Source organism: Panthera tigris, chromosome A1 (assembly GCF_018350195.1).
Source record: "Panthera tigris isolate Pti1 chromosome A1, P.tigris_Pti1_mat1.1, whole genome shotgun sequence".
Lineage (NCBI taxonomy): Eukaryota > Metazoa > Chordata > Mammalia > Carnivora > Felidae > Panthera > Panthera tigris.
In genome coordinates this window covers 22,488,895-22,510,699 of record NC_056660.1, presented here as the reverse complement: position 1 = coordinate 22,510,699, position 21,805 = coordinate 22,488,895, and the positions used below count along the sequence as shown (strand labels likewise).

At 38.0% G+C, this 21,805-nt stretch overlaps 1 protein-coding gene across 8 annotated transcripts in view; it reads right to left on the bottom strand.

Annotated features, from left to right (window-relative positions):
- RCBTB2 (RCC1 and BTB domain containing protein 2) overlaps window positions 1-21,805 on the bottom strand; it is a 49,759-nt gene that overhangs the window by 12,778 nt on the left and 15,176 nt on the right. For 3 of the 8 annotated variants that reach the window (XM_042969293.1, XM_042969356.1, XM_015538992.2), the window contains exons 2-11: window positions 15,520-15,618; window positions 13,140-13,235; window positions 12,730-12,794; window positions 7,849-8,004; window positions 7,506-7,656; window positions 5,145-5,311; window positions 4,441-4,599; window positions 4,206-4,313; window positions 2,997-3,139; window positions 97-162 (exon numbers count right to left, since the gene is read on the bottom strand). In XM_042969293.1, the coding sequence (XP_042825227.1) occupies window positions 97-162; window positions 2,997-3,139; window positions 4,206-4,313; window positions 4,441-4,599; window positions 5,145-5,311; window positions 7,506-7,656; window positions 7,849-8,004; window positions 12,730-12,771 (992 nt within the window). In that variant the 5' untranslated portion in view covers window positions 12,772-12,794; window positions 13,140-13,235; window positions 15,520-15,618. Of the gene's footprint in view, window positions 1-96; window positions 163-2,996; window positions 3,140-4,205; window positions 4,314-4,440; window positions 4,600-5,144; window positions 5,312-7,505; window positions 7,657-7,848; window positions 8,005-12,729; window positions 12,795-13,139; window positions 13,236-15,519; window positions 15,619-21,805 lie in introns of those variants that run through there. The other 5 variants (XM_042969488.1, XM_042969612.1, XM_042969556.1 and 2 more) reach the window with 5 other exon arrangements.

Genomic DNA, 21,805 nt, shown 5'->3' with positions numbered 1-21,805 from the left:
TGGTGGAGGAAGGCTGGAACAGACACAGCACAGGGGTCAAGATGCAGAAGGCTGTGGAGCAGTGGCCTTCCCTTAACATGGCCTCGTGAAGTTTACCTGGAACACCTAGCGGCACACGGGAAGTCAGGGGTGGGGCACGGGCTTGGCTGACGGCAGCAGCTGCTACAGGAACAAGAGTGGAGAAAGTTTAGAGGGAACCTTCAAGTCTAAGCTTGGGACCCAACCAACTGCCAACGCATCCAGCTGTTGCCTAAGGTCATCTGTTCTTAAATCTGATTCATACCAAGAAGCAAAATTCTGAAGCTCAGATTTTCCAGTCTAATATGCAACAGACGATGACTATAAACTGAGCTAAACTTTACTGTCAGAATGTCTGGCATATTTCACATTTTATTTTGTAGCCATGCTTAATGAAAAAAAAAAGTACTAGACATTCATAATAAATGAGTTTTGTGTCACCTCAATGGAATGATCCCCAACGACTGCAGCTTAATGGCTGTGAAGTACTAGAAATGAAAAAGCAGAGAGTGAGGAAGAATATAAAACAGAAAACAATGAGGAGAGGAAAAAAGGTAATTTGTGAGACAGAAGAAGAATGGAGAAGAAATAGTAATAATAAAAAGATCCAGAGCAGTGATTCCCAAGCCTGGTTTTGTAAGAGGCCAACATACTACCAATTATCAAGGTGTCACAAAATTCCCAAAAATTCAAGGCAAAGTTAGCTTTAAATCAATTTAACTTCAACTATGCTTTTATGGAACTTTAAGAACAAAGATAAATGCTGGTAAATCAAAGTACTGAGACTTCAGAAAGATTGGGAATGACTGGGTTAGAGAGAAGAGAATTACTTTAGTCGTTAAAATTACTTTTATGTGAACATAAATTGCTAACAAATGTCATTAGCATTCTTCATCATAGATCTCTGTGGGAAAAATTTTTAAAAGGTTTTCCTTGGGTTGTCGTTTAAGCAAAGGATCCAATGTACACAGATATTCACTTTCCACTTCTGTGAACAGGTAACCAGGACCTGAAGATCCACCCCACCCTACATTCAATCCTTTTGTTTCTAATTAGTCAAACTTCCCCGAAATGGGCCCCAAGAGTCAGAAGTGAGTTCTTGAGAGATAAGTCATAACATATCTGCAAATTTCAGTCGCTGAAAAGGGTGGGTACGTGCAAAACAAGTCCCAGCAGACTTACAAATTCCTCCCTCGCAATATTGGTGTGATGGAGAGCCTGCAAGCTCAGGGGTTACCACAGCGAATTCAGGCATGGAAAACAGAAAAGTAGGAATATTGCATTCAAAACATTCAGCCATGATTTCTGTAGCCCAAATAATGACTACATGGACAACAGCGAGTGTGCAAGTGTGGAGCTATTTCCACTTTTTTTGCATTTATAATTCAAAATTTGAAAAAAGTTAGTTTTTTTAAAACCTTAAGTTTTTAAAATAAACAAGCAATACTCTCAAGTACCACGTAAGGAGTTGGCACTCAACATAACTCCCCTGCCCTCCTTTTCTGCCTCTTTTTCCTTCTTCCCCAAGCTGTCCTACACTCTTTCTGGCCTAGCATGATGGGAGTGGGAAGACCTGGTGCTCATCCTGGGACGACCAGGGACCAGCAGAGCAATGTGGGGCAAGCTGCTGGTGGGCAGACAGTAGTGGATTTGGCAAGTCCAGGGACGAGGAGTTCAAATTTACAGAAAGTGTGACAGCACCATAAAAATGGTAAAGGGCTATACAAACATGTTTTGATTTGATCCTTTATTTGATCCTTTAACACTTTACTGTTTGTCTAAATACTAAATGTCCCTACTGACCCAATTTGCTAAACTGAAGCATTTTCGTGATTGCTCAAAGCCTCAAGACTGTCCCTTCTCTTTTCACTGAGGAGCCCTGAACTACCTAAACGGGGGTGGCAATGGCACGGCTGCACACATCTAGTACATTCCCACCAGTTCCTGACCTCCATTCCCTCTCCTTCTCCCCAATCCTTATGAGGTCCAGGTTCTTATTCTAAGATTTTGGGGGAAAAAAACAAAAATAGGTTTTTTTTAAAACCTATTTAACATAGGTTAAACAAAATTAGCCAGGTTTATAATACTCACATGAAAATCAAGGGGGTTGAAAATGACAATTTGGTTCTTCACTTTTATTGTTAAATATTCCAACAGGAAAATATGAAAGAATTGCATACAAATGCAAGATAATCTATATATCCATATGCTTACTTTGAAATCAGATATAACAAAAATTAGTATGTACAATAAAAATGAAAATAGCAGTATTCATTCCTACAATGATTATAAACCTGGTTTAACAGACACAATAATGAATATTTTTGTCCTATACTACTGTGTCAAGAGATAAGAGTGAAAAGGCAGTGCTATGGCCATGTTTGAGACATTCAAAGGGCTTTCAAAAGTAGTAGGATAACTGGAAGAAAATTTTGGATATGTTAATTACTTGACACAACCTTGCAAACAAGTGAGCAAAACTAAGTCTTAATTTTCTAACCACTATACTCTGCCTCATAGTGATAGCTTGGGAGCTAAAATCATGAGATGGTCTTATCCTTTCAACTGGCAAATTTTACACGTAGCTGAGTGAATGGCTTTATAATCTATCTGAGGTACTTTTGTTTTTCTAAGCCACAGAAAATCCACCTCAAGCATCATCAACTTCCTCTTAATGTAAAACAGAAAACAAGGAGGAGGAAAAGGTAATTTGTGAGGGAGAGGAATAATGTAGAACAGCTGTGGGAGGCTTAGTCCTTGTTGTTTGTGTACAGTAGCTGAAATAGGGGTAAATGAAAGTAGAGTATTTAACATACAAACTCCCCAAGGGTTCAAAAGCCAATTTTAAAGAGGAATGAATGCTCTGGTGAAAGACTATTCTAATATTAGCAGTAAGTTTCCCCACAATTCTGTATCACGTCCAAGTTCTGTTTAATCACTAAAGAACATGCAAGTTGTTTTGAAAATGCACATATTACCTGTCCTTTTCCACAACGACAGGTGCAGGATAGGACTGGTTACTTTTATTGCCAGTGCCCAACTGGCCGTAAGAATTTGCACCCCAAGCATACACTTGGCCTTCATCTGTTAACACTAATGTGTGCGCATAGCCACAGGCAACCTGGAAAGAGGAAAACCAAATCCACTTAGGCCTGCAAATATGCTTTCACGAGATAGGTTAAGAATCAAAGATGTAAAAAAAAAAAAAAAAAAAAAGAAGAAGAAGAAAAAGAGGCAGCCTGCCCAGAGAGACCAACATTGAGGTAACCTATATTAGTCCAGAACTAGCTCAGCCCACATGTGGCCAAAACGGCCGTTAAGATCAACATGATTTCCTTCAGTGACATGAGTCTGGTTTATTCAGCTTTCATATGGCATTCATTATGCTCACAGAGATCAAGGGGTGTGAAGTGAATATGAAATACACTTTTATTTTTTAAGAATTACTTTCCTTTTTTTTTTTTTGTAAAACGTTTAATGTGAAATACCATAAAAAAAGTATAAATATGAAAGTAATCTCAAGATCAGGATTTTTTTCTATATATATACACACACACACACATACAGTACAGAAACACGTGCCATGTCTCCATGCACCATGTCTGTATCTTCATTTTTATATAACATCACATAGCACTATTTCCATATCATTAAAAATCCTTTGTAAGCATCATTTCCATTCATGTAGATTTTGTATAATTTATTTAATCACTAACTTATTATTTGATTAAATTATGCTATATCTATTATTTATTTATTAAAGTTGATATTTTTTTCTTTTCTTTCTTTCCCTCTTTATCCTCCCTCCCTCCCTCGCTTCCTTCCTCTTTTGCTATATCTCTCCACTAATCCTGTGTCTTTCTTTTTTGTTCCTTAAATATCCCTGGAAGAAAATTACAGAACAAAGGGTATGAATATTTTCAAGGCTCCTGATATATGCTGCCAAAGTTTCCTTGGAAAAGATTGTAACAATTTACATTCCAACAGCTATGTATGAGAGTGGCCTAGAAACAGAATTTCCTGATGAACATCTACAACTTTACTCAGGGAAACAGAGCTTTGGTTTTTAGTTCAATAAAGAAAACATCAAGCAGCTAAACTTTTCATCTGCCAAGAAAACTGTGTACATTGGCATCTTTGCCACGAAAGACGTAAAACCAGGCACACACAGACCCCTGTGGACGTACCCGCTGGACACGAATGCCTTGCAAAGCCGATATTCTACAGGGGGTTGGCTGGTTGCCACTACTGCCAAGTCCAAGCTGCCCGTTTCCATTGTAACCCCAGACATAGACCTGAGAGAAAACCAGAGACTCAGTCCCACGAAAGACACATGCAAGCAAGCTCTCTGCTGTGAGAAACACGCCACCGATCAGGCGAATGGGTTTTTTTTCTAAACAACATATGAAATAACTTTCTTACCTCGCCAGTGTTCACCACTGCCATTGAACACATCTGCCCACATGCTATGTTCACAACTACTTTATTCTGTAAGCAGCCTGTGACTCTTCGAGGGATTGGCTGATTGGCTGTTGATCCAGATCCTACCTGCCCGGAGTTATTATAACCCCAGGCAAATACCTGGGGATCAATAAATGAAACACATTAACTTAAAAAGTATCTCAATTAGAAATTAACATGTACTCATAATGCCTCATCTTTGTTTTCAAAATGCTTGATATCCATAAATTCTCACAACATAGAGAAGTTTTTGTAAAATTCATTCTTACAAAATTTACAATACTTTATAAAATTGGGTCATTGGTATTATCTGTACAAATAACAATAATGATCATCAAATATATAATATTTATCAAAATATCTACTTGGCTTCAGCCATATTTTCCAGCATTTTAGGGCTTTTCTTTTTGCAAATAAAACCCTTGAGTATATAGCAATATAGAAAGAACATTACAACCTTTTAAATTCTGCAGTTATAGAAATCCTTACTACATAAAGGTACACTTAATGATGTAACCACCATGATTATGAACTGCTAACAAGAATAAGGTTGAATTTGAGGGAGGTGGTTATTTTAATCAAATGACCATGTTTCCAAGATGGCTGTAACAATCCATATAATCTTACTGAAAAAAATCAATGAGATTTACACTAACTATTCTCACCTCTCCATCAGATGTTAGCACCAAAGAATGGTAAGACCCACAGGCAACTTCAGTGACTTGTTTGTTTGACAAATTAGTAGAAATATGACAGGGCATTAAACCATGATTAGTTGTCCCATTGCCCAGCTGGCTGTAAGCATTATGACCCCAGGTAAAGACTTCTCCTTCTGAAAATAAAAAGAAATAAAACCAGCTTTCAAAACATCTACTTCATTATATGAACATATATATTGCATCCTTCTACAAATGAAAACTAAAAATTCATGTGCAAATGATAATTGATTTCCCTATCCCACCAAACTCATTCCATAAGAGAATACACTTGGAAAATTTGAGATACTCTATCTCAAAGCAACAAGATGAAATTTAAATGGATGAGTTAAAATAGCTGGCAGATAGGTTGTAAATAAACAGCAGAGAAATGCTACTAAGAATAATAGGAAAAAACATCAGATTGAAAGTCAAGACACTGTAGGTCATTTAATTTCCCTGGGCCTATTTTCTTATCTATAAAATGATCAAGTTAATTTTTAAAATATTTGTTATATATTATTTCTTATGTGGTATAATATATATTCAGAAAAGTTCATAAGATATATATGCAGTTTTATAAATAATTATAAAGCACACACCCATGTACCACCACTCAGGTCAAGAAATATAACCTTATGATCACTCCAACAGCTCCCCATATATAATCCACAATAAGAGAATTTAGTTTTTCCTGTTTTTGAACTGTAAATAAATGGAACCATACAGTATATACTCCTTGTGCTTGTATTTTCTACCATATTATCTCTGGGTGCTACATGCCAGGTAATTTCTTCTGATCTTCCAGTTTACTAATTTTCTCTTTTGATATGCCCAAACTGCTATTAAACTTGCCCAAGGAGTTTTCATTTTGATAATTATATTGTGTATTTCATTCTTTTTCAAATCCTCTTTGATCTCTGCAGGTCTTCAAGCTGGTTTTTTATTTTTTCAAACATAATAAATATAGTCATCTTGTACCTGGTAACAGCTGATACTTAGTATTCAGTGTTTGGTATCTTTTTTGCTGGTTCTCATTCATGGTGCCTTGTTCCCTTGTGTACCTGGTTATCTTTTACTATGTGCTGCTAATTGCCATTGAAAACTCATTTTGCAATGGCATTATATTTCTTCAGGCCTAGGATGAAATGAAGGTGCCTTCCTCTAGAAAGGATCCGCATTAACTTCTGTCATGCCACTAAGGCACTTAAAGGTACTTCTTTAATAAATCCAAGGCTTGAGATTTCTTGGACTACCAGTCTGATGTGAATTGGAATACGAATCCATGATTACAACCCTTCAGGGAGAGGTTTTCTTTCTTTCTTTTTTCCTCCTTGCTTTTCTCACAGGCAAGGATTCTTCTGTTCAGTGCCTTAGAGATGGAAGAGCTGGCCCATTCTTGCCCCCAGAGCCTAGCCCTTGGTGTTCCTAGCCTAATGGGCTAGATGTCTGACCCATGACCCCTTCACCTTGTGAGTACACCAAACCACAACTCATTTAGGTGGGGGAAGCAGATGCCCTTAAGGCAAAACTAGCTTTAAGTTCCCCTTTAACCTTAGTTCATACTTTCTCTTGAATCCGATCCAGTAATTCCTCGCTGCCTTGTTAGTGCTTTGATGCCTTTATGGAAAAAAATTAAATATTTTATCTAGAATTTTTAGTTGTTTCCAGTGAAGAAGTGGTCCCAATAATCTAGCCTATTACTGGCAACCAAAATTCCCTAAAATTTATGTGAAATAAGTATACAACACAGTATTTATAAACTTTATTTTCAATTCAAAGAATACTAATGAAATGAACACCTCGCTTAAGAAAAGACTAAGGTATGATTTAATTATAATGTCTTATTAGTCTGAATTCATGAAACAGCCATTAGTCTATTATTCGTGGTAATTATATTTCAGCCATCAGTCATTATTCATGGTAAGAATCCCAGTGTGCTAGGAGTCAGAGAACATCTTGGACTTAGCTGCAGTGTCTTAGTTCATAGATCAGAGATCTCAAATTCAAAAAGTCCAGAGTGAGTTAATTTTAATGCAAAATAATTAAACTTATGAAGTGTAAACAAAAGGGGTTTACTGGGCTTATAGCACTGTCATTCTCACATCGAAAGTGCCAGTAACTGCTAGATTCCATCTGCTCCATTACCTTACTCTGATACTCAGACATGTTCATATCTCACATTGTCCAAAGCACAGTCAAGTTCACAGGACAGAGCCGGAAACTCCTACCCAATCAAGAAGTATGTTCTCGATTTAACGGGTGGTCCCAAATCTTGTTTCTCAACAAATAAGGCAATGGCTAAACCTCTACACTGTGATCCTAGGTTACCTGTTGTGGCAAGGACAATATGGGGGCCACTCCCATAGCTGAGGCAGGCTATTTTTTTGCCACTTAAAGAATCCAGTCTCCGAGGTTCAATGGTGCTCTGGACGTCACCTAATCCCAAACAGCCACAGCAGTTTGTGCCAAGCACAAAAATCTGTGGGAAAACGACTGTTAGTTCAAGCACCTCTATTTCTGACAAACCTGTAATTACTGCTTCATTGTATAACATTATGTAACAAGTAAGAATCTACTCTCATGCTTTCTTTTTAACCTTAATTCCTCAGTTTCTGCCCCACTCCGTCGAATCTATTACGGTAAGAGGCTGAATTTTTTCTTCAAAATTTACCTCATCATTTACTGTAGTATATAAAACTTCATTGCCAGCGCTGCCAAAGACACAGGCCTGACGAATTAACTGCAGTTCTTCCTCAGAACAAAGGGAGAAAATTGGCCACTTTCCCACATCTAACATCTTCAAAGATGACAGAGTAGCCTGTACTGGCTGAAAAGGAAAAAAAAAAATACATATATATATACATTAAGACTATTAATTAAAAAATACTTTTTTTTTCCTTCCCCTTTTAATTCTGTAGAAGAGTCAGCACCAGTTCAGGCAGGGACGGCTCTCTTTTTGAGAGGCCCTTTATAGCTACAGGAAATGCCTCTACAAACCCACTGCTTCAGTCCTGCTCTCACAGCCACCAAGAGACAGAGACTCCAGGTGGGATCAGATCCCACCTACTAATTTTCCTCAAGGCCACAGGAATCGTCCTGACTGACTTCTGGGAGGCCGAATGGCTAGCAAGTATTTTCAGCGTTGGCTAGGTCTTAAATGTAGCTCTGGAAACTAGGCTGGTTGTAAAGGCAGGAAAAACAGAGAGACAGCACTGCTATTTCATCAGATGCCTAAGTCTTAACAAAAAGTGTCCTTGGAAAAGAACAATGCTGAAGGTGACACCAAGGAAACGACTCAGAAGTGCCAGTTCATGGGTCCATTCTGACCACCAGTTAAGCAGTTAGCGGCTTCTCTCATCCCCCCACTCAGGTTTGGAGATAGGAAGATACACCCACAAAGTGTGCATTCATTTGCTAGGGCTGCCATAACAAAGTACCACAGACCGAGTGGCTTACACAAAAGAAATTTATTTTCTCACAGTTCTGGAGGCTAGAAGTTCAAAATCAAAGTGTCCACCAGTTTAGTTCCTCCTGAGGACTGCAAGGGAAGGATGTAGATCTCTGTCTTGGGCTTGTAGATGGCCATCTTCTCCCTGTATCTTTACATCATCTTCCCTCTATACATGTCTGCCTCTGGGCCCAAATTTCCCCTCACCAGTCAGACTGGATTAGGGCTTACCATAATGACCTCATCGTAACTAAACTAAATGCATCGCAATGACCCCATTTCCAAATAAGGTCACCTTCTGAGGTACTGGAGAGTCTTAGTGCATGCCAGACTGGGTGGCTTATAAAAAACAAAAGTTTACTTTTCACAGTTCTGCAGGTTGGAAATCTAAGATCAAGGCACCAAAGTGCTCATGTTCTGATGAGGGCCCCCTTCCTGCTTCATAGCCATTGCCTTCTCCCTGTTTCTTCACAGGGTGAAAGGGTTAGGGATCTCTCTGAAGCACCTTTTATAAAGCACCAATCCCATTCATGAGGGTTCCACTACTTTTGTTCCTTCCTCTATCTTTTGTTCTCTTCAGCCCCTTCAGATTGGATGATGCTCACCCACACCAGGGAGGGCAAACCATTTACTGAGCTCAACAATTCAAACGCTATTCTCTTCTGTGAGGTAACACCCTCAGAGACACACACAGGAGCAATGTTTAATCTGGGCACCAGTGGCCCACTCAAGCTGACACATAAAATTCAGCATCACACCATGTGAAGACACACAGTGAAGAAGCCCATGTGAACCATGGAGGCAGAGACTGAAGCAATCCAGCTACAGGTCCAGGAACACCAAAGATTGCCAGGAGCCACCAGAAGCTGGGAAGAAGTAAGGAAGGCTTCTTCCCTAGAGCCTTCAGAAAGCATGGCTCTGCTGATGCCTTAACTGCAGACTTGTAGTCTCCAGAGCTATAAAAGAATAAATTTCTATTGTTTCAAGCCACCCAGTTTGTGGTACTTTTCAAAGGCAGCCCTAAGAAACTAATACAGAGGGTAAGCGCTTATAACAGCTCACAGCACCATCCTGAGTTAATGGCAGCACCTGACCAAGATGAGCTCCCCTGATGCCAAATCCAGCCACTTTCCCTCGCGATGTCATTCAAGTTCTAAGACCCTGTCTGGAGAAGGATGTCTTCTATTCTCTTTTGGGCAGCACCCAAGGCCACTACAGAGCTAAGGACAGAATCTTGTTAGGTTAGCTTTTATTCTAAGCTTCTACATAAATTATCCACGTCCATATATCATGAAGGAATCTTATTTTCTATGGGGTCTTCATTTTATTTTTTTTCCTATTTAAGTCTATAAATTTCAAAAAGAACAACATTTGGAATGTGACCTCAAATATTTATAGATGAACTAATGTGTGAGTTAAAAGAATTCTTATATATTATTTCCAACCTTCACAATTGTAGGGCATAGATATTGCTATCCTCATTTTAAATGCAAGGAAACTGAGGCACAGAAGCACTAAGTAACCCTCCAAGATCACTTACTTCTAAAGACTGCTTTCCACACACCACATGTTGCAGAGAAAACAGTTCACATAAAGTTATACCACTTGTAGACCTACTGCTTGCAATCACAGGGCACTGGCTGGTCTCATAAAGTCCTTGCTGAACAGGGCAGTAATCCACACTGTGGGTTACCTTCTATAAACAGGGCAGATGGCAATATACGATGAGAAAATAAGCACTGCTACCTCATTTTCTCCTTTCAAGCAGATTTCTGGATTGCAACTTGCCCTGCTACAAAAATCAAGTGGTCTCTTAGATGCCTAGAATCAGGTTATAAATCCAACAAGCTCCTAAACACTTGTCTACAAAGCATGGCCCACCTGTATAAAACCTCTAGTACCCACCCCCCATCCCCCCATGACTCTACTAACCACTGGGCCTCATGTGTGTGTGTGTGTTTGGGGGGGGGGGGTGATGTCACCTGCAGTCATACATTTGTTAAAGGATGACACAGGTCAACAAAACATCAGGTCTGACAGTATCATTGAACATGTATACAGTGCAAGGATCTAAAGATATAAAAACGAAACATCATCACTCCCTTCAAGGAGCTCACGATAGAAAACAAATATTTACAATATAACCTGGGTACAAAGGAGGTGTGAATACATTGCTTTCAAATATCTGTCAGACGGGCTCCTGGAGGTTAGTCATCAAAAATTCATTTTTCTAAGTCTTTTGGGGGAGTTATTTCATGGGGGAACTGATGACTTACTTTACGAAATGCATACATTTACACTTTTTGAGGTAAACATTTAGTATCAGTCTCAAGGAACTGTAACATCTTTGTTCACAGAAGAAAAATACATTTTTCTCTCCAACACACTCAAGAGTATATACAGCTGTATACACCGTATGTATTATAAACATGTACACGTATCATATGTATATATACACTGTGTGTATATAATAAGAGTGTAGGTAGCATAGGGTTCACATATAGCGCACCTTATAGGACCTGCAGCCACCCTGCATGACAGCAGCCATCTCTACAAAAAGCACCCAACCACCTCTGTGCCCACCTGCTAAATAAGGGACTGGCTGAGCAAGAGCCAAGGCAGGCAACAGACAAATCTGAATGGGGCAAAAACATTGCCAGGAAATGAGAGCTTAGCAGTAGACAAGATAAGTCATCTAGCTTGTGTCCCTAGAATTCAGTCCTAATTTGGCCCAGGTAATCTTCCTTCCTACATATAACATTATTATAGGTAATAACTATTTCCTGGCCAGATTTCCTTTACTACTTTGCTCACATCCAGCCCCTCACCCCCCTGTCTTTCACTGGCATCTATCTGGGAGACACAAAGTAGTGAAATTTTAACATTAGCTCAAGAAAAATATAATTAAGGAAACTAAGCTTCATAAAATTAGAGACCAAGAAGCATTTTATTATTCTTTTGAGTATGTGCTACCGATATAACTCTGCTTCTCTAACAATATGAAGAACCAAACAGATTATGATACTTCACCTGACTCCAGACGATTACTAAGTTGTCACAATTAAATTTAAAATACCGCATATAGCATTAGAACCAAAATTACCCATTGGGCATGCCTAACAAAACAAGTTATTTTAAAAAACCCACCAACACCTTGCCTTTTGAAGACTTCCTGGCAATGTAACACTTTATATGTAATAAAGTCATTTCATTGCTAATTCTGTGAGTCTGTTCTTCTATTTTACAAAATCTGTTGCTCCCAGGAAAAATTAGGAATTTTTCTATTAGCATTTTATAACATTCTCAAGTTCTATACATTACTTTTGTAAGCTACTTTCGTACTTTCCTACAAGGGTTCACAACAAACACGTCCATGGTGATACTATGGTTCAGTTTTAGAAGTTCTGCCACCTTTGCACACTATGCTGGCTTTGTATAATTATTTACATCTTTTATTGTGTTTTGACCATATTTATTTAAAAAGAGCAGAAAACAGGAAAATGAAAGTTAACGGTGGCAGTTAATATTGTTACTAACGAAGAACAGACATCATGTCAATTTAATAAAATTAACACAAGATGGAAAATGATGTGCATGCTGAAAGGTGTGAAACTTCTAACATCAGTTGGACACTGACTAGACTTAAGCTGGTTGACTGTAATGTTAAGCTGTGGTGGAAAATAAATAAGTTAAAGAATATCTGTGACGAATTAAGAATATGTCATCTAAGATTAGGTGTTTTATAGTTTTCTGAAATCTCTGGGAATGGAGCAAACATTGCTCAACTCAGACCCTCTTGCAGGGTGGTATTATCTGTGAAAGTAGGGATGGTCTGTACTCCTCATCCAGCTCAAAAGGCACCATCTTCAGGAACCCTGCCCTACCCCTCAGACAATACCCACAGTTTTCTGCCAGCCCCTTTGGCATTCTCTGTACCCACAGTAATTATGTTTGCATCTGAGTAACTACACTGTGAGCCCCTCAAAGACAAGTACTATCTCACTGATCTTTCTATTGGATGACCAACAGATGATTGGTATAGGTTTCATGCAACAGAAAATACATGCTCCAGAGGCATGTTTTTGTTTGTTTGTTTTTTCTAACCTTGCCACTTTCTCCATAGGAAAGGGAAAGCTCTTCTTCCATACGGACTCAGTCCTGTGCAGTCCCTGAGGAAAAAGTATGTGGTAAAATCAGGATCCTGTGTGTGGAATGAAACTAGGCAGGTTAAAATTATTTTACTTCCAATTAACAGGGAAAATAAGCTAAGCTCAAATATGGTGAAGGGAAGATAAGGGAATTAAGGTGTAGGCATGAGAGTTAACAGCTATAAAAACCAAAAGGTGTTTTAACTGTTCTGAAACTATCTTATGGTCTCTTATGTAATCCTCCTGCTGAGGTCTGGAAAAGTAATCCCAGGATAAATGAAGATTCTTAAATCTATACGGAAATAAGTAGACAATTTTCATTTTACAGTTGACCTCCTCTAGATAAGGAAAAATAAAATTTTAGACCTTGGTCAAATTTTCCCTGGGATTGGAAAGTTCCAAATCTGTGAACAGCAGACTTATCAGTTCTCAGCTCCACTGAAGAGTGTATGATTTGCTAAGCTGGAAAAAAAAAAAAAAAAGAAAGAAAGAAAAAGGAGGAATGAATGAAAAAAATGAAAGGATGAACCAAATATGGCTTTGTTATCCTAGACTTTAACAAAAAATCTGCAACAACAGCCACCAAGTAGGTAGCAACAGCACTCAATGTTCTTGCCTTAATTAACCATCTCCACAATGACTACTTTCTACCACATAGAAGTAACAGCAGAAGCAGCTCTAACAAAAGATATGCAGTATGTCTAGACTGTGGTTCAGTCATTACACAGTTAACTATCCCATCACTAAAAATAAATATAAAGAAATATTCTCCCCTACCCCAAAGCAATAGAATGAAATCGTATTTAATAATGTTGATATTTCTGATTTATTAGTTTGGGTTCTATTTACTCAAACAAATACAATCCACATTTCAAAGGGACTAACATCAGAACATTTTATCTGATATTATTTATAAGCAGTTAGAGCTTTATAATAGAGAATGCTGGTAAAATTTTGTTCTCATCAGCTATAGAAAGGTCTCTTAGAATATAAGGAATAATCATATTCAGAATAATTGTAACTCAAACTATGACACTGATACAAATCATTGTTTCTAATGTTTGGAAAAGATATGCTTGTTTTTAAAATAATCACTTAGACTTTTCTCACTTATTTATTTATAAAACTTGGTCTAGTTGCCAATATGGGAAGATAATTTCATGTGACAGTTAATCCTACTTGATCTGTGCTTCTCTATTAATTTGCAAGCGTTGTTAAGAGAGGCAACTTTGACTCGTTCATTGCTATAACCACCGCAGGACATGGGTCACAGCAGACCACAATACCATATATTGGTTGAAAGCATCCTTTGAATACAGCTTTTTGTATACAAGAGACTGCCTGCATTGAAGATTCTTTTCGTTTTGTTTCATCCTAACTGCATCATCTACATTTTGCCCCAAGTTTACTAGAACAAAAAACAAAAAGAGGAGAGGGAAAAAAGAAAGAGGAAGAGAAAAAAACTAGAAAAGAAGTCAAAGGCAAGAAAAAAGAGGAAATGAATAAGAGGAGAAAAAGGGACCAAAGAAGAGATGCCTCTCATTGTATTGTAGGCTACCTTGTGCCTAGTAGAAGGGAAATCTTTCCAACACACTAACCAGTAATCCCGGTTTGTCGTTTCCCACCCTACCCCTCACTCTACCATTGTAAGTAACCAATTCCATCGTTTTCTGGTTTATTCTTCCTGTTTCGTTTCCTCCTTACATAAAAAATAGCAATTTTATATACTCTTGGGCAATTTGCATTTTTTTAAAACTCAGTTAACAATATATCTCCTGGAAATCATTCCATATCAGCTAACAGAGTTTTTGTTTTGTTTCGTTGGTTTGTTTAATCAACTGAGTATCCTAGTTTTTAAAGGAAGAAAATAAATAGCTCTTTTTGGTGTCTTTGATCAATTTCAATTATAGTACCTATTTAAAAATTAGAGTGGTGGAACACAGCCCATTGTGTTTATTTGACACTCAAGTTAAGACATAATTGCATGAGTGGCATATTGAAATTACCACAATCAAAGAAATAACATTTGTAAGATTCAACTAACATTAACCATAAGATTAACATAATTTCATCTTTATTGGTCAGAACATTCTTGAAGATTTAAAAATGATTCAAGAATAAGTACTATTGTACAGTACTGTGAAAAAAAAACTGTTGAATTCTCGAGCATTGTAGAAAGTAGACTGATTTTTTTTTCTCACATTATTTCAGTGTGATACAAACATAATAGAGAAAACTAGCGTCAATTTGCACCACTTAAGGAATATAGTTTATGGAATATATGTGAGTATTATAGTTATCTTATTCTACTTTCTACATGATTTTAGCAGGCTATTATTACTATCAATGTTATAGCAGTATATCAATATATACTTCCTAAAAATCCACAATATACAGAATACCATACCTTTGAATTACAAATAACAGTAGCAACAATAATAATGGTTAAAATAAACAGTAACCCTGTGCCAAGTATTAAGTGCCTTATATTATCTCATTAAACTTTACAATAGCCAAAATGAACAGACACAATCATTGCCTCCATTTTATGGACATGTTTACAAAACTTGACCAACCATCACCAACCAGTCAGGGTTAGAGCCAGTATTTGAACACAAGATGGATTTCAAAACTTCTCTCTTGGACCCTCTCCTGTATTTCAAGGATATTTTAAGTTTTCCTATGTGCGTTCCCACTTTATTTTGTACTGACTGGTTGGGAAAGTTCCCTCCAAATATTTTTGTACCTGATTGTTTTAAATTTCTGGAGCTCAGTATTCAGTCATCTTTAATCCTGTTCTGTCTAGATCCTTGTAAAGTTGTCTTCTAGGATAAAGTTAATGTGACTGAAAAACATAAATACATAAATTCTATTAGAGAAAAACAGAGAAGGAAAAGAATATACCATCTTGCAACTACAACAAGCTATTATTTATCTGAGAAGTATACAGTTTAAAAACTGTATTAGCTCTGTTATTAAAAAGTCAGTAGATATGCTCAATTATTAAAAATCAATATTGTAAAATATAACTTTTAGATTTTATACTTTGTAAGTTTTGGGACAATACTTCACCAACTTGAATACTGTAACATACGAAAAAACTCTATACAGTTTAATTTGTAATATGTCAACACAGAAAATGCAAGAGAAGCCATCTGGAATGTGAAAAAAGCAAAACTTTCATATTTTTGGAAGAAGGTATAGAAAACATCTTTGTGACCTTAGGGCAGGGAAAGATTTCTTAAATAAAACACAGAAGCATAAACCACAATGTCTGGTAAAACTTAAAAAAATATGGCATACTAAAAAACAAAATGAACAAAGGAAAACACATGCCACAGAATGAGAGAAGATATTTTCAACATATATAACTGGTGGCTTACAAAGAATTTGTATCCAGAATAAAGAATACCTAAAAATCCATAACAAAAAAACCAATCCAATTTAGAAATGGGCAAAAGACAAGACAACTCACAGAAACAATAAACATATTAAGAGATGCTCAAATTCACTATGGAAATGCAATCACAGTGAGACAGAGCTCACCCATCTGCAAAATTAAAGGGGGATAATACCTAGTGTTGGTGAGGATACATATCATAAAACACACTCATACTGCTGTAAGAAAAGCAGCTGGTATAATCACTTTAGAGAGTAACTCAACAATATTTAGGCCAGAGCAGTGTCTTTTGATCTTTTTTTTTTTTTTTTTTGATACATGTATGTACCTGAAACAAAAGTTCGACAAAATAATTCTTACTCTTATTATATGATGTGCTTAAGGACATCCTTTTTTCTATTTTTTCTGTCTTACTCTATTCTACTGTATCCTACTCTATTTTATCCTTTCCTATTTCACTATTTAAAAGAAAATGCTGGTCGGAGGAACTAAGATGGCGGAACGGCATCGAAGTTTTTTTTGTGTCTCGTGTCCATGAAATACAGCCAAACCAACACTAAACCATGCTGCACACCTAGAAAACTGATCTGAGGATTAACACAACAATCTACACAACTGAACCACAGAATTCAGCAGTATGTGGTGCAGAGAGGTGAATTTGGGGAGCAAGAAGCCACAAAAGGTAGGGAACCGCTTTTGGGGGCAGAGAGAGGACGGAGACTGGGGAGGGGGGTAGAATACGGGAAAAGCACCCCTCCCCAAAAGCAGCTGGAGAGAAAATGGAAAAGTGGAAACAGCTGCAGGGACTGAACTAAAAAGGGAGAAAGGAGAAAGGAGAGGGTTTAAATTCCATTAAGACTCTAAACACGGGGAGCGCAGAGTCTGCAACTCTGCAGCTCAACACCTGGATGTGCTCTGGTATGAAGGGTGAATCCCCAGGAGTAGAGTGGATTCTGGGGCTCTTCAGGTCACACAGGGAGAGGCGGTTCCCCTGCTGGGAGGACACCTGGTAGAGGCTGTGTGGGTCCCCCAAAGGCAAGGTCCATGTGGACCCAGGAGAACAACCACATTGGATGGTGCTGGAACAAGGTCGTTAAGGGTAAAGCCTGGTGCCAGATGTGTGTTGTGATTTTCCATACTCCCTGAAATGCTGCTGCTGCACTATCTTGCGAACTTTTTCTGGGGAGGGCTGGCGCCCAGCCATAGTCTCTGGGCATTGGCAGTGGCATGGCCCCACAAATGTTCCTGGGTGCAGCCGACACCCAGCCATTGCTCGATGAGACCCTCCTGCAGAGGGGCAGAAAGGGTCAAAGCCGCAGTCCCCCAGAAGTAAGGGGTCGGGAAAAACAGCCACGTCTGAGACAAAACTCAGGAGGGAGGTGCTGCCTGGGGCTTGGTCATGGACTGTGTAAAAGCGGGGGTGGATAGAAGCCAAAGACAAAGGACTGGTGCACGATTGCTGATCAGGGAGAACAGAGTTCCGATACTAGAGACTGGCTAGCTGGGTGATGCCATTTTTACCACTCCTGCGCGTGCGCACCTACGAGTACTACAACAATCCACCCCAGTAAGGTAAGCAGCACCATCTACTGGAGAACCGAGCCGTTACACTGAGTCCCGCGCAACTGGGCCAACCTTGATCTTCAGGAACACAAGTCTCTCCGCCTGCTTAGTTTATGGACTATAAAGTGCTTCATAGTTTGACTTCAGAGGAAAATGAAGTGATTTCAGTCGTATTTCAGTATGTTCACTGGTCCATCTATTCCATTTTCTTTCTTTTTTCTATTTTTTGTTTCTTTACTTTTTCTTGAACACAAAAAGAGAAAAACCTCATTTTTATTTTCAATTGTTATTAAAAAGATTTTAATTTTGGGTGCACCTGGGTGGCTCACTCGGTCAAGCATCAGATGTCAGCTCAGGTCATGATCTCATGATTTGTGAGTTAAAGCCCCGCATCAGGCTCTGTGCTGACAGCTCAGAGCCTGGAGCCTGCTTCCTCTCTCTCTGCCCCTCCCCTGCTCATGCTCTCTCTCTCTCTCTCTCAAAAATAAATAAACATTAACAAAAATGTAAACAATATTTTATTTTTTTTCTATTGTATTTTTTACTTTTGGGTAAATTTTTTCAAATTCTATTTAATTCCACCAATTCATTTTAGTCACTTCAGTGTATTCATTTTTTCAAATTTTCAAACAATTTCCGTTTTTTTTCGTTCCCCTTTTTTCTCTAATCTATCAAGACCCTTTCAACACCCAGACCAAAACACAAACATTTGATTTTGTGTGTATGTGTTTAATTTTTTTAATTTTAACAGTTTTAGTTTTAATTTTTTTACCTCGTTAATTCCTTTTCTCCCTTCAAAATGATGAAATGAAGGAATTCACCCCAAAGGAAAGAGCACGAAGAAATGACAGCCAAGGATTTAACCAACAGAGATACAAACAAGATGTCTGAACCGGAATTTAGAATCACGATAATACGAACTCTAGCTGGAGTCGAAAACAGATTAGAATCCCTTTCTGCGGAGATAAAAGAAGTAAAAGCTAGTCAGGATGAAATAAAACATGCTATAACTGAGCTGCAATCTTGGATGGACACCACGGCAGCAAGGATGGATGAGGCAAAACAGGAATGAGCGATATAGAGGACAAATTTATGGAGAATAATGAAGCAGAAAAAAAGAGGGAGATTAAGGCAAAAGAGCATGATTTAAGAATTAGAGAAATCAGTAATTCATTAAAAAGGAAAAACATCAGAATCACAGGCGTTCCAGAAGAGGAAGAGAGAGAAATAGGGGTAGAAGGGTTAGGTGAGCAAATCATAGTGGAAAATTTTCCTAACCTAGGGAAAGACACAGATATCAAAATTCAGGAAGCACACAGACTCCCATTAGATTCAACAAAAACCGACCATCAATAAGGCATATGAGAGTCAAATTCACAAAATACTCAAGCAAGGAGAGAATCAGGAAAGCAGCAAGGGGAAAAAAAGTCCTTAACCTACAAGGGAAGACAGATCAGGTTTGTAGCAGACCTATCCACAGAAACTTTGCAGGCCAGAAAGGAGTGGCAGGATACATTCATTGTGCTTGACTCAGAAAAATATGCAGCCAAGAATTCTTTATGCAGCAAGGGTGTCATTCAAAACAGTAGGAGATAAAGTTTTCCAAACAAAACTTAAAGGAGTTCATGACCACTAAAACAACCCTGCAAGAGATTTTAAGGGGGACTCTCTGAGGGGAGAAAAGATGAAATAAATAAATAAATAATAAACAAACAAATGAATGAATACCAAAAGCAGCAAAGACTAGAAAGGACCAGAGAACACCACCAGAAACTCCAACTCTACAAGCAACATAATGGCAATACATTCATATCTTCCAGTACTCACTCTAAACATCAATGGACTCAATGCTCCAATCAAAAGACATAGGGTAACAGGATGGATAAGAAAACAAGATCCATCTATATGCTGTTTACAAGAGACCCACTTTAGACCTAAAGACACCTTTAGACTGAAAGTAAGCAAATGGAGAACCATCTATCATGCTAATGGTCAACAAAAGAAATCCAGAGTAGCAATACTTATATCAGATAATTTAGACTTTAAAATAAAGACTGTATCAAGAGATGAAGAAGCGCGTTTATCATAATCAAGGGGTCTATCCACCAAAAAGACCTAATAATTGTAAACATTTATGCACCAAATGTGGCAGCACCCAAATATATAAATCAATCACAAACATAAAGAAACTCATCGATAGTAATACCATAAAAGTAGGAGACTTCAACACCCCACTCACAGCAATGGACAGATCATCTAATCAAAAAATCAACAAGGAAACAACGGCTTTGAATAACACACTGGACCAGATGGACTTAACAGATATATTCAGAACATTTCATCCTAAAGCAGCAGAATATACATTCTCCTCCAGTGCACATGGAACGTTCTCCAGAATACCACATACTGGGACACAAATCAGCCCTCAGCAAGTACGAAAGGATCGAGATCATACCGTGAATATTTTCAGACCACAATGCTATGAAACTTGAAATCAACCACAAGAAAAAATTTGGAAAGGTAACAAATACTTGGAGACTGAAGAACATCCTACTAAAGAATGAATGGGCTAACCAAGCAGTTAAAGACGAAATTAAAAAGTTCATGGAAGCCAATGAAGATGATAACACCACAACCCAAAACCTCTGGCACACAGCAAAGGCAGTCATAAGAGGAAAGTATATAGCAATCCAGGCCTTCCTAAAAAAGGAAGAAAGATCTCAGATACACAACCTAACCTGAGGCCTTAAAGCGCTGGAAAAAGAACAGCAAATAAAACCCAAAACCAGCAGAAGACAGGAAATAATAAGATTAGAGCAGAAACTAATGCTATCAAAACCAAAAAAAAAAAAAAAAAAAAAAAAAAACCAGAAGAGATCAATAAAATCAGAAGCTGGTTCTTTGAAAGAATTAAGAAAATTGATAAACCACTAGCCAGTTTGATCAAAAAGAAAAAGAAAAGGACCCAAATACATAAAATCAAGAATGAAAGAGGAGAAATCACAACCAACACAGCAGAAATAAAAACAATAACAAGAGAATATTATGAGCAATTATATGCCAATAAAATGGGCAATCTGGAAGAAATGGACCAATTCCTAGAAATATACACACTACCAAAATTGGAACAGAAAGAAATAGAAAATTTGAACAGACCCATAACCAGTAAGGAAATCGAATTAGGAATCAAAAACCTCCCAAAAAACAAGAGTCCAGGGCCAGATGGCTTTCCAGGGGAATTCTACCAAACATTTAAGGAAGAGTTAACACCTACTCTCTTGAAGCTGTCCCAAGGAATAGAAATGGAAGGAAAACTTCCAAACTCTTTCTATGAAACCAGCATGACCTTGATTCCAAAACCAGACAGAGACCCCACTAAAAAGGAGAACTACAGACCGATTTCCCTGATGAACATGGATGCAAAAATCCTCAACAAGATAGTAGCCAACCAGATCCAACAATACATTAAAAAAATTATTCACCACGACCAAGTGGGATTTATACCTGGGATGCAGGGCTGGTTCAATATCCGCAAAACAATTAATGTGATTCATCACGTCAATAAAGAAAGCACAAGAACCATATGATCCTCTCAATAGATGCAGAGAAAGCATTTGACAAAATACAGCATCTTTTCTTGATAAAAACCCTCAAGAAAGTAGGGATAGAAGGATCATACCTCGAGATCATAAAAGCCATATATAAAAGACCCAATGCTAATATCATCCTCAATGGGGAAAACATGAGAGCTTTCCCCCTAAGGTCAGGAACAAGACAGGGATGTCCACTCTCGCCACTGTTATTCAACATAGTATTGGAAGTCTTAGCCTCTGCAATCAGACAACACAAAGAAATAAAAGGCATCCAAATCGGCCAGGAGGAGGTCAAACTTTGACTCTTTGCAGATGACATGATACTCTATATGGAAAACCCAAAAGATTCCACCAAAAAACTGCTAGAACTGATTTACGAGTAGAGCAAAGTTGCATGATATAAAATCAATGCACAGAAATCGGTTGCATTCCTATACACCAACAATGAAGCAACAGAAAGAGAAATCAAGAAATCG